The sequence below is a fragment of the Rhynchophorus ferrugineus genome, unplaced genomic scaffold (assembly GCF_030347505.1).
Source record: "Rhynchophorus ferrugineus isolate W39M unplaced genomic scaffold, kcgeb_rfMv2 rfM9, whole genome shotgun sequence".
NCBI lineage: Eukaryota > Metazoa > Arthropoda > Insecta > Coleoptera > Curculionidae > Rhynchophorus > Rhynchophorus ferrugineus.
Window position 1 is genome coordinate 34,480,153 of NW_027472588.1, and position 14,255 is coordinate 34,494,407.

The window sequence follows — 14,255 nt, forward strand, 5'->3', positions numbered from 1 at the left end:
TGTGTTAAAATTAATAAATAGATATTTAGTTTAACAACAATATCCATTTCGTTGCTAATATTTTTTTACCCTCGTTTTGTTTCAACACCAAGACAAGAAACCCAAGTCTCATACTTTGATGAAATGATGTCCCAAACGCTTTTTTAATGTACGTATTCAAATGTATTTATTGTGCACACAACTTCGTTATTTAACCCAGTTATTGCTTAAAAAATACTGACAAGTTTAAACTTTAATTTATTTGTCAGAAATTTTTTTTAATGAATTTAAATGATTTAAAAGTTATAGTGGTGCTATAATAAAAGATGACCTATAGGAATATCGCTGAATATATATTTTTACTGCATAGGATAGATTATGCTCCGTGATGTTTTTGAACAACTTGGTACTGTTACGATAAAGAAACTCCATGGCCGAATGAACAGTTAGACATTTTGTGGGTACTAATACGACTTAATTCTATCTTCAGGTGTTGTTTCTTTTTACAAAAAAAAAAGAGTCCAATAAAGGTCTAGACTAAATTTATCCTTCGGTAATTTTTTTTCGCGCAAAGCTTTCACCTTACAGTTCTATTTTCGAGCGTTTCCATTGATTTTATCGACGCGGCCGGATTGAATCCCTTCATCTGAGAGTAGATGGTGAAAAAGTTTTATATCTCTGCTAACATACTGTTCAAGGTTTACGCTAGATTTTATGTGACACAATAAAATTGCGACCTTTTATTGTCCAACAACGATTGAGTTATAAAAACGAGTTTTGATTCGGTTTGATAACTTCGTGCTTTCGGCGATTCTGACAGGAAATTGAGAAGCATTAGTCGGTTTTTATGGATTTTTTGGTTCGGTTCCTCTATTTCCGTCAAAATAACTATAATATTTTTATGTACATTAGCATATGAAGATTATTTTTATATTTTATGTCCTTGCTTCAGAAGATATAAAATAATGTCAATTTTTTAGATACTATTATATTCTTAATGGCTTTTAATCGACTTCGAAAAAGGAGGAGTTTCTATATTGGGCTGTATATATATATATATATATATATATATATATATATATATATATATATATATAGATGCGACGGAAAATCGGGAGTCGTTCATTGCAAAAGCCATTCAGTTTGCCCTTTAAGCACTACTAACTCTAGCATATAAGAATTGGTAGAAATATTGTACATTAGTACTTCTATGATGTAATAGTTAAAGCGTTTATCTTCCAAACGGAGATCACAGGTTCTCAATCACAATTTATTAAGTAAATATCTAACACTAACAAGGGAAAAATAAAATATCTTTAACAAAAAAATTGAACCGACTTCAAAAAACAAATAAGGAACTCACTAAAAATTCAAAAATAATCAAACTTACATTTTTAACACAATAAAAACATTTTAAAATGAAATATGTACGTAATAATCGTTGTACTAACTAAATAAAAATAAAGAAAAAGCTTATTTAACCTATCTACTATATCTATTTTATATTCTACTATATACACAAAATTTAGCTTAATACGTACCTATACCTATTTATCTATTCATAATATTATATTAATTACTACCAACTGATCTCTCTGAAGTCGATGCCGAGCCCTTTATCTAGCAGAAAACGCAGACGTTCTGTTACCTGGTATTTCGATAATTTGAAAAGAAATATAATGACCGCAAAATTAAAAAAAATTTAATTAAAACATAATAATAACAAAGTAATTTTAAAATAAGTAAAGGTCTTAACGTTGATAATATATTAATATACAATAAGAAAAAGCATTAATTAATTAGTAGTAGTTAAAACAGCGATATATAAAAATATTGGGAATATATATAACAGAATAATATATATACAGTAGAGCTTATCGTGTCATCTATTAAATTATTATATATCAAAACTTGTTTAAAACTTGAATGAACAATTTCATGACTTTGTACATATTTTTTGCGTAAATCTGATGGGAACAAAATTAAACTGCTTGATTTTTATTCTCCAGCTTGAAGTTTTATTATGTTTGAAGTTTTTTGTAACGCAATTTAAGATCTTATGAGCTATTTCAGACTACTTACCATTAGTCTAAACTAAAAAGACTACATATTATATTACGAGCAGAAACTTTATCTAATAAAGAAAGAAATAATAAAATGATTAATGAAGCTTTTTCGTCTAATCCATCAAATCTTGCATCGCGTAAATGCGAATATTAAAGTGCATTTTTTCTTGCTGATAACAACGAAAAGCATTAAAGTTCACAATAAAGCGACACTATAAATCAAAAACATGTCTAGACGAGATCTGTGACTGGTCTCTTTATCGATTTATCCGAAATGTTTTACTTGCAGTTCTTGTCTTGACATTTTCTTTATCGATTCTGCAGGATTGAGTCTATTTGTCTTAATGCTAGTGGAACAAAAAACCTTTATGTGCCTTTTCGAGCGTACTCTTTCAACTTTATGACATATTTTATGGATTGCGATAAAATACAGCTTTATCTTAGTTTTGATACAGTATTTAACCTAACAATAGTTAAAATAATTAGTGGACTTACACATATGTTTAATTCAGAATATTGTCCGTCATATGGCATTTTATAAACACTTATTTCAATAATTTTTTCTCATTTTTTGACAGTTAAGGACAAAAAATTCGGGTTTTATGAAATTACAGTGTAACTCTGGGTGGAAAACATCACGAATTTTTTACGGGTTTACCTAATGTTTGACTTGTTTGACTGTCGAGAGATTATTTCAATTTTTCAGTTTATTTTAAAAGGGAGTTTTCCAGACTATTCCCCAGCAGGATTCGAATCTGCCAGTGCGAAGACTTGACCACTACGTCAACAAAGCTGGTGAAGCTTTGAAAGAAATTATTTTAAATGTTTCTTCACAAATTGGTGGAGGTAAATCTTGATGATTTTCGTACTTAACTGAATTACTTGAACGAATCTTTACTACTTTTCAACATTCATGAATCTTTTAAAACTGAAGCATTGATTCTGCTGGGCTCAATTAGTAAAATATTTCAATCTCAAATATTTAGTCCATATTTCTGTTATCACTATTTTAATATATATACACATATATAGTACTTAAAATTTTATGTTTTCGACTCTATATTGGTTAGGGAAAAAGTAATTTCTGTTTTCCCTAAAAGATGATTTTAAAGCAGTATGCCTTTAGTGATGGAATATAATGCGTTTTGTTCTTTGAATATATATTCGAGAAGGTCACTTTCGTCATATTTTATTATTTCTTACTTCCTTGAACAGAAAAAGGTAGCACATACTCATGTAACAGTGGATGGTTATTATGTTGATGTGTATTTAAGTGAACACAAGTGTCCAATAATATTTCAAACAAAAAAAAAACAAAATTAACACCAAGAGAAATTTGGTGGTATTGGAAAAGGATTGGTCATAATGAACATCTGGAACCTGGTGAGATCATCAATTCCTAGGTTTAAGATAAAATATGCTGTTTATATTTCAACCAAATAACACTAACAATATTAAAACTAAAGTCTAATGGCATAACTTTGGAATGGGACAGAATATAAAATTGACTATTTAATATAATAGTGACATAAAAGTGTAACAAATATGGTATACTGTACAGTTCATAAATGGTGAACATTTCAAATATTATAAATTTGTATTTTCAATCTTGCTTAGACTAACATCAATAAAAATATGTCTATTAATTAATTAAACTAGTATAATTAACAAACATTTTTAAAAAATAATGTTTGAAATATGAAATGGAGAAACCAAAACTGAAAATTCAAAAATAAATTAATATCCTCATATTTTATTACGAATTTTATTACATACCGGCATATTTGAGATATCATTTCAATTAACTGTCTTACTAAATCTTTTCGATATTTTATTCCAAACTTCTGACAGTGTGACGGGTTTTAATTTCCTCTACCCTAAGAAGATAATAACAATTTTGCTACTATTACATCACAGAAACAAATTGCTTTCTTAAGCTAATGCTATAGCTAAAGATAATACTGAAAAAGATAATATTGCTAAAGAAATAATATAATACAATATATATAATCATGCTTAAAATCTAAATTAGTTTCTCTATATCTATCACAAAATAGCCTTATTTTCTGTGACTCTAGAATAAGAGCAGACGGAATTTTTGAACAGAAACAGAAATATATTTTCTCCTATTAATGGTAACATTACATACGTGCTTATAAACGTTTGTCTATGATGGGCAAGTAATATCTACTTCTAATCATTTATAATTAATTCACATTTTTAATTTAGTTTATTTCTAATAAATAAAAGGATAAATATATCTAAAACAGCAATTCAGAAAATGAAAATTGGAATTAGAAGATTATTTTCTTCCTTATTTCAAATTAATCTTCCTTAATTTTAAACCTTTTTTCATTAATTAATGTCTTCTTCCACCATGTTTGATGTTGTTAGCAATAATAAACTTTATTCATGAACTGTGATATAGTTTAGAATTTTGGCCATCACTTCATTTTAGTTCGCCAGGAAAATAAACAGTTTTCTTTTATTAAAACCAATATTACATATTCTGTATTTTGTATTTCAGATGGGTCCCAATCAGACAGCGATATGGACGTGCAAATAAAGGAGAACGAAGAGAAACAAAAGACTGATCAAAGTCAACAAACAACACCTACTACACCTCCTAACTCTGGTAAATATTTCATTCCGAACGGAATTATTCTTGGCACAAGTTGTTTTGAAAGCGTAGAGTACTAGTTAAAAACTATCTCCACCTAAACATATAAAAGTTTTGCACTTTATACGGATGTATTTTACTGCGAAACTTTTAATTGGTTCAGTTTCAGAAAGCTGTACAAAAGTATAAAAAATAACATTTTCGTATTTAATAGTTTATTCTGTTGATGGCTATTGATTGGTAAATTAAATTCGATAAGGATAAGCTTAAGTAAATAAACGTCACTATATTGTAGCAGTGATTCTGTTATAGAATTAATTACTATGGTTCAGTAAACTTTATTGACATAGCTATATATCGACCAAAATGCTGATTGCATTTGAGATAACTAAATTAAGAAAATAATTAATGCACTTTACACTGTAATAAATATAAAATAATTAATTAATTGGTAATTTTGACCTGCCACTTCATCGATATAAGGTCTGATGCTTTTAAATTGCATTAATAATGATGATGGAAAACGGTTTTATTATAACAAACATCAAACGTAAAAAACTATGGGTTAAACCTGACGACCTCTCAAAATTTATTCGATGTATTTGATAGAATGTGAAGTCTCGACTAAACTACTGAATATAAATCGTACCATCATTGTATTTATTATTTATTTTTTATAATTAACGATTCAACAGACTCTTGGACTTTATAGGGTTTGCATAGTTTATTTATATACAAAACTTGCAATGTAATATAAGCATAAGTGTGCCATTTCGTTATCAAGATATTAAAGATAATAACAAATAATAATACAAATATGATACAGTAAAACTTAATAAAGTCCCCGGCCTACCATAGTAAAACACATTTTTGATTGAATCAATATATTGATTATAGCGACCCTCCAACTTTTCGATACTATTTTTGTAGTACGATTGGTCCTTTGCTTCAAAGTAGGCCTCAGTTTCGGCGATCACCTTTTCATTCGACGAAAATTTCTTCCCAGCGAACAGTCTTTTGAAATCTGAGATCAGTAAATAGTGGCTGGGGGCCCGATCTGGAGAATATTGTGGATGAGGAAGCAATTCGATGCCTAATTCATGGATTTTTGTCATCCTTTTCACTGACTTGTGACACGGTGCATTGTCTTCGCGAAGCAGCACTTTCTTTTTCTTCAAATGCGGCCGTTTTTCGGGGATTTCGCTATTGAAACGGCCCAATAACGCTATGTAATAGTCGCCGTTGATTGTCCTCCCTTTTTCAAGGTAGTCAATGAAAATTATTTCATGCGCATCCCATAATACAGACACTATAACCTTGCCAGCCGACTGGTGCGTTTTCCCACGCTCTGGAGCGGGTTCATCGTGTGCAATCCACTCAGATGATTGTCAATTGGACTTCGGAGTGAAATGATGGAGCTATGTTTCATCTATTGTCACATATCGATGCAAAAACTCGGGTTTATTACGCTTGATCATCTTCAAACACTGCGCCGAATCATCAACTCGTCGTTGTTTTCGTTCAAAAGTGAGTTCGCGCGGCATTCACTTTGCACAGAGCTTTCTCATACCCAAATATTCGTGAATGATATGATGTACACGTTCAGTTGATATTTTTAGAGTGTCTGCTATTTCATTCAATTTTGATTTACGGTCATTCAAAATCATTTTGTGCATTTTTTTAAATGTTTTCGTCGGTAACAACCTCTTTTGGTCATCCACTGCGTTCACCGTCTTCGGTGCTCAGTTCACCACGTCTAAACTTAGCATACTAATCCTTGATGGTTGATTTTTCTGGGGCAGTATCAAGGGAAACTCAGCATCAAACTAAGTTTTTGCTTCAACTGTATTTTTCCCTTCAAAAAGCAATATTTTATCAATACGTGAAATTCTTTTTTATCCATTTTTTTCACAATAACAAAAGTTGCTTCACACAAAATGTTATAATTCACAAACCAATGTTCCGACAGCAAACAAATTTATACACGCATCTTTTGAGGATTAGAACTGACTAAAAACATATGGATTTAATTCTAGTAGCGCTATCTATGTGTCAGACCGGGGACTTTTCAATTGACCTGTTATATCTATAAAATATAATTAGTTTGTAATTAATAAAGAGTTTTAACGGTAAGGATTATATTCCCTACTAGAGACTAGTGTCCCTCAAGAATGACGTCCAAATTTATCAGACAAAACAAGCCATCAAGTTGTCCCTAATTCCAAAACTTAGTCTTTGATTTATGCATTTCTTGCATTCAATCACAATATGTTTATTGTGTATGAGTTTATCATGATTTGAATTTATCAATCATGGCATCAATTAGAGGATCTGGGCTTTGTGGAACTGTTTTTAGTAGAAAATTCTTAAGGGAGTATTTATGGCAATTACATGAAACGTATAGTTGTTTTTCTGAACAAAATCTAGTTCTTTATAGGTGGCAAACAGTTCAACTATCAATACAAAACTAAATGGTACCATGACTAATAATATTCATTTGTTTAGAAACCTTATACATATTGATTATGAGGCGGAGGATTTTCAAATAAAAGCATTTAATTTGCTTGAAAGCTACTTTATTTTAACGAAAAGAAATGGAGACTTGTTGGAATGACTCTATAGAAGGTATTGTCGATCCAATTTTATTTTAATATAAAGGCAACTCTTAATCTTGAGTACTTCGCTTAGAATATCTCAGAGTTAGAGTATACCTCATTGTTTTTACATTTATCGCGCTATATGACACTTCTCTCCTGAAGAGATGACCTAAGGAATATATATGGTTGTTATCCTAACTACACACACTTACGTTCGAAGTGAAATTGTTTGTGAGTATCTATGATTGTACAGTTTTTGCCTAAACCTACAAGATGTAGATTGACATTCTGAGTTACTATGAACTGTAAATAAATTTCTGTCCAAATTACAGTAAACTGGACTAATTCACAGTAACTTCAATACATTTTTCAACCTAAATTGCGATGTTTTTGTCAAGAATCAAGGGATCTATTTCACACCAAAAATGTTTACTAATTCCCACTGTTCATGACCAGGGGACATTAGCGTACCAGCGTTCTATTTAAACAACGGTTTCTGTGTCGTTTTGTGCATATCAATTAACATAGCATCCAAAGAGAGATATTTAATTCAAGAGGTTTTTACCAATATGTCTATTTAAAATCAACTGAGATGCTATTCCAGAGATTGAAGCGTGTTGCGAATCTTACAGTATCCATCACAGTAGTACCAGGCTACTTCTCAGTTGACCTGTAAGATCATTTGAAGCCCATATTTAGCTATGTGTTATCCAGTCCATATATGCATCTATACGAAAGCATACTTTCTAACTGGACTGTCTAACGAATTTTAATCATATAACTTCTTACTCAAACACCTAAAGTAATATCACTATATTTTCCTTTTAGTAGATATCTAGTGAGTTTTATAGAGGTATGCATAACCAAAGATTCGTAATCTTTATACCATCTCTCCTTAAATAACTACAATATTTTTTCTAGTTGTAAAACCATAATCGTACATTAACTGTGTTTATGTGTTGGGCGAAAATTGATTGAATTTTAATGGTCATACCGAGGATATTAATAGCATGAGGCCTCATATATAATATTATATGTCTAGCCTTTACTGAAAGTAAGAAAATTATCAATAAAATATATATACAGCATATGATTATTATATTTAATATCGGCTTAACTATCCAGAGCTAATTAAAGTTAATATGAACAAGAAAGTTATTTTGTAAGATAAAAAAAACAAGAGGTTATTACTATTCGAGTCAACTTTAATTAATAGGGTTAATAGTTAATAAACTAAACCAATTTAAAACATCCCTTGGGTCACCTTGTATAATTTCTTGATACCCAAAGGTATTACTAACTAGAGGGTAATGGATGCAAATTTTGTATTTTAAATTAAGTTAATACAGTAGTATTTAATTTTTTTATGTAATTGTTGACGATATCTTCATTTCGACGAGAAATTTATTTCAATATCCTGACTACATAAACAAAAACGAATTTTATATGGTTATACAGCATTTTCCGCTTTCAATATTATATCTATTTATTAACATTGTCATATTGATTAATAATAAACTGCAATATAAAATCCCATTTATTTATTTAATAAAATTAATGATTAGGATATAATCGATTTTATTGTATTATATTATTTTATGTACATTAGTAAGTCTATTAAGAAAACGCTTTGAAACAATTTTAACTAATAATGGTTTTAATTAACCATATGTTTCAAGCTATTTAGCAGGTGACTTAACATATGGTGTGGGTATAATAGAGGAAAGGTTGCATCTCCATTAAAATTGCGCATAGAGGATTTAAAGTATCTAAATATATTGAACATATAAAAGGAAAAATTAGGAAAACTGTAAATATACATTTTAATTTTAGTAGGGATGAAAACACATTTTTATAGCCGTCATGGTGGAGCAGTGATAAAGGCGATAGGACGGTCCTCCTACTGTTGCGATAGCCACGGGTTCGAATCCTGCTGGAGCATGGTCGTAAGTTTGTGACTGTTTAATATTTTGCAAGAGTGTAAAATCCGACAAGGAAAATGATCCCAGTCACGCCAGTAACCAGGCTGGGTGACACCGGATGTCTTCTGAGATGATTTATAAAGTTGATCACTCGCCAGTCGGTGGGCTTAATGCTGAGAACCGTGGTTCGGAGCCCACGTTAAACTTTAGGTCCAGTCCAGATAAACCCCTAGTTGGTAAAAGGAGACTTTAAAATATAAAGGCCAGACAATAATAAGAAGGGGATATGTTGGCCCCACCCATTAATATATACTTTTTACAATACTAATACATTGTTAACCCTTCAAGATTTATAACAAAAAATAATTTACATGACATTTTAAAACGAATAAATAGTAGGTGCTCTTGTTATGAACGTTGTAGCTGACATTGTTACAATTCAAGGGATATCATGGATGAATCCTGTAAACATTTCCACCGTTTCCATTTCGGCATGTACACACGTTAAAAATAAAATTTATGACCAAGCCCCTCCTCTAAAGTTATTTTCATGATCGTTATAAAAAGCATTTCGTGTTTTTTCATATATAAAACAGCTCTGGTTATACTATAATGACTATTTCTAGCGGAAAAATATTTCGGATCCACTGTACGCTGCAATAATAAATCTTTTATGATCGACAAACGAATATATTCGGATGCCAACTGAACGACCAAGGTTTGATTTATTTAGGCAGCGGTCTTGGTGGAGTTAGTTCAACAACAGTCGAAATAACAAAAAGTCACAAAACACTTTAGCCTTCCTTATCGTATATTTTGAGATAATAAAAATGTTGCATTCTTTTAGTTCAGCGAGGTTAAGTATCACGTTTTATCGCATACTGTTTATTAATTAATATTATTTAAAATAATTATATTTAAGATATATATTAATTAAGTCAACGCCTAAATATCAACAACACCAAATATAGATAATAAAGAACATTTTTCATAAAAAATATTATTAATATTGTACTATTTTTTTTCTGAGGTGTTACTGTTATTGTCAAAACGTTAATTTATAGGTTAGATTTGTTTTATTATATAAACATTGAACATTTTTCCACACTAGTATAGGTAGATTTTTTTCTTATGTAGTGGTATCCCCCGAGACCTAATCCACCTAATTAACAATTGTAATCTGAGTAATGTATTTTGCTTTCATTAGATAGCACGTTTATGTTTTACGCTTAGTTCTTGTTTCCTTCGATGCAATGTTTCCTTGTAAAGTCATTATGATATTACTATATTACTCCTTGTTGCTGCTGTTACTACCTGTATACAGCTTTCTTGATAAAACTACATTTAATCACTGCATTCTCCTTAACGTATTTGCTATATCTGCAAAACAGTTACAATTATTTCTCTCCTCATGCATTTTAACCAAACGTTCATGTATATTCTAAACAATAACACACATGCTCATAAAGCTTTCACACTTTATAATACAATTTCCTACAGTTAAAGTATATTAATCATATACTGACCTTTAGTTGTTTCCTCTTTCATCACCCTGTCTTGGTAATTGTCAGCACTGAACCATCATTTGTCAATTTTTTCTTCAATGTGTCTGATCGAACTCGCACAAACCTAAGGTGTTATTTTCGACAAAAACAAATTTCCTTACATCCAGACAGTTCTAGTTTGAATATCCTTCTCGACTTGAATGTCCGTTGCAATAATTCTTTTCAATACCCCATATCAACTCAATTGGGTTAAATATGCAGTGATAGGGAGTAAGAAGTAATACACTGTGGCCATAATTTTCAGTAATCTGATCTACCATATATCTTGTCTCAGGATTATTTCTAAAAAAGTAAATTACATAAACTCCACCATTTTCCCCACCAGTGTACTATAATATGGTGCATTGTTCATAACATACCAATATATCAATACCTGATGGTTCCTCCAAGTATTTAAAAGCTGATTTTCGAACTGCTACAAAAACAAGTTATGATTGGCATAAGTTATGTTAGTTATGGCAAAAACAGAATGGGGCCGAAGACGCGGTAAAGTGATTTTAAAAACCTGTCAAGAAAGCGTTGATAGTACTGGGATGGGAACTATTATCACACCCGCCGTACTCTCCGGCCTTCTCCGTCCTACTATTAACTTTTCGCATCAATGGGATACGTGTTTGACTCGATAAATGGTTTGGCCCAAAGGACAAACAGTTTTATTGGGATGTCATTCATAAATTGCCTGAAAGATGGGCAAGATATATAGAATATTTTTTTATAACATCTTTATTAGATATGCTTAGTACAATCTCAATTTACAATTAATTTATGACTACTTTTCCTATGTACTTGGATTAATTAACAAGCAAGACGAGTGCGAGAAAATACATCACTATAGTTTACACTAAATGTATACACTTTATATAAGTTCGTATTTTGTTTGTTTCAATCTCCTGACATCCTGCGCGCTGTCCAGCAGTTGTATTGCTTCCACGTTAGTATGATTTAGTAATCTTCTTTCGTGTTTCAAGGCGAAATCTTGAATAACTTCGTAAATCCACTTGATTTCCAGGTCATCGTGCAGTTCTTCATTAGTTACATAGCGATAGACATTGGTAATCAATCGAAGAACCTTGTTTTGACAGCGTTGTGTGGCTAGTTGATTTGAATTTTCAGTGCAATCCCATATTTGCATCCCATAGGTCCAAATTGGCTATATAATTGTATTATAGATCCTCTTTGATTTTAGATCAAGTTGAGAGTATCTTCCGACTAACCAGTATAGTTGTTTTATTTTGGTTCTAATGTGTTTTGCTTTTTATCTAACGTGATGCATATAGAATAAAATGACCAATACTTTGAATAAATATATCCTCTCCGGTATTTCCGTTTACTAACGTGAGTTTATCTAGATAGCTATCGAGCTAGTATTGCAGTATTTTGCTTGTTTATAGAAACAAAGACATCACTAGATGTATGCAATGACTAGTATTCAGAGATATACGACACTCCTTAACATTTCTTCAAGGTATACCTTAGATATTGCAACTGTAACATCCTATTAATTGGATGGTTTTTATATAGCGGTGATATTTTCAGGCTAAGCCCCAATTTTCTGCAGGCTGAGGTTTAAAGTTACATTTTATGGTCTTTTTATCCGTTCCGCAAAAATTTTAATTTATTTTTTTTCTGGGGCCGTAAAGCTAAAATTTGCTTTATCTCTGGCAATTTCCCTGTACGTCCATGGAAAAACGTTCAAGCATCATTTATTTTTTATTATATATAATTATATATATGTGGGCTGACTGTCATTTCTCTCACATATAAGATCTTTTTGCGGTTTATAGGTCTTTTCTGTTTCATTTTAATTTCCATAATTTATCTTTTTTTTGTTCAAACTTACGGTTATGTCTTCTTTAAATGTCTTGCTCCTTTTAGTTCAAATTCACACAGGTTGGAACTGGAGAATCTGCATTAAAATGACATTTATTGGAAATATATTCAGAACTTTTATTTTGAAACAAAATTAATTGCTGCAAATAGTAGTATATCAAGTAATCCCTATTCCTTAAAAACATCTCTGAAATATTACAAAGACTTAACAGTAATATCAGTTTCTTGTTCTGACTAAAAATATTTTCCCTTGCATATTTTTTGAGAACATACTAAGCAAATAATGTTAGCAGGCAAATAATTTTCAACCTAGCTTTTAACTGTAATTTTTTCCACTTGTTCTAAAACCAAATTTCATTGCATATAACATTTTAATAATAAATATAATGAATAAAAGAATCTTCTCAGATGTGTCCTTAAAATGTATACAGATTTTTTTATTAGTCATAGTAGTTCCACAATCTACCCATCGGGCAAGAAGTATTTGTTATGTTTATATTATATATATACATATATATATATATATATATATATATATATATATATATATATATATATATATATATGTCATGTAGAAAGTTACCTCAGTAAGTGATCTCCTGTATACAATACGATTTTAATTAAATAGTCTTATTCTATAATTTATATATATATATATATATATATATATATATCCAATATGGATGGTGTTAGACGTTTTAATAGATCAGTTGAAAAGTCCCCGGCCTCACACACAGATGGCGCTACTATAATTAAATCCATGTTTTTTAGTTCGCCCTAACCCTCAAAAGATTCTAGTATAAATTTGACAGCTGTCGGATCATTAGTTTGTGAATTATGGATTTTGGGTGAAGCAACTTTTGTTATTGTGAAAAAAATGGATAAAAAGGAATTTCGCGTGTTGATAAAATATTGCTTTTTGAAGGGAAAAAACACAGTTCAAGCAAAAACTTGGCTTGATGCCGAGTTTCCGGACATTGCCCCAGGAAAATCAACCATCAAGGATTGGTATGCTAGTTTAGACGTGGTGAAATGAGCACTGCAGACGGTAAATGCAGTGGACGCCCAAAAGAGGTTGTTACCGACGAAAATATTTAAAAAATCTATAAAAAGATTTTGAACGTCCGTAAATTGAAATTGAATGAAATAGCAGACACTCTAAAGATATCAACTGGACGTGTACATAATATCATTCACGAATATTTGTGTATGAGAAAGCTCTACGCAAAATGGGTGCCGCGTGAGCTCAAAAAAAAACGAAAAAAAAACGACGAGTTGCTGATTCGGGGCAGTGTTTGAAGATGATCAAGCGTAATAAACACGAATGTTTGCGTCGATATGTGAGAGTAAATAAAACGTGGCTCCATAATTTCTCTCCGATTTCACTCCGAAGTCCAATCGACAGTTATCCGAGTGGACTGCACACGATGAACCTGCTCCAAAGCGTGGGAAAACGCAACAGCGACTATTATATAATATTATTGGACCGTTTGAAGGACGAAATCGCCGAAACCCCGCCGCATCTAAAGAAAAGGAAAGTGCTACTTCACCAAGACGCACACGGTCACATGTCAGTGAAAACGATGTATCAGTCATCCACCGTATTCTCCAGATCTGACCCAAAGCGACTATTTCCTCCTGTTCTCAGATCTCAAAAGAATGCTCGCAGGGAAGGA

The 14,255-nt window shown here is 31.1% G+C and overlaps 1 protein-coding gene across 3 annotated transcripts in view; it reads left to right on the forward strand.

Moving 5' to 3' along the window:
- LOC143202797 (uncharacterized) overlaps nt 1-14,255 on the forward strand; it is a 222,886-nt gene that overhangs the window by 162,292 nt on the left and 46,339 nt on the right. For all 3 annotated transcript variants that reach the window (XM_076414599.1, XM_076414600.1, XM_076414601.1), the window contains exon 5: nt 4,573-4,680. In XM_076414599.1, coding sequence (XP_076270714.1) covers nt 4,573-4,680 — 108 coding nt within the window. The remainder of the gene's footprint in view (nt 1-4,572; nt 4,681-14,255) is intronic.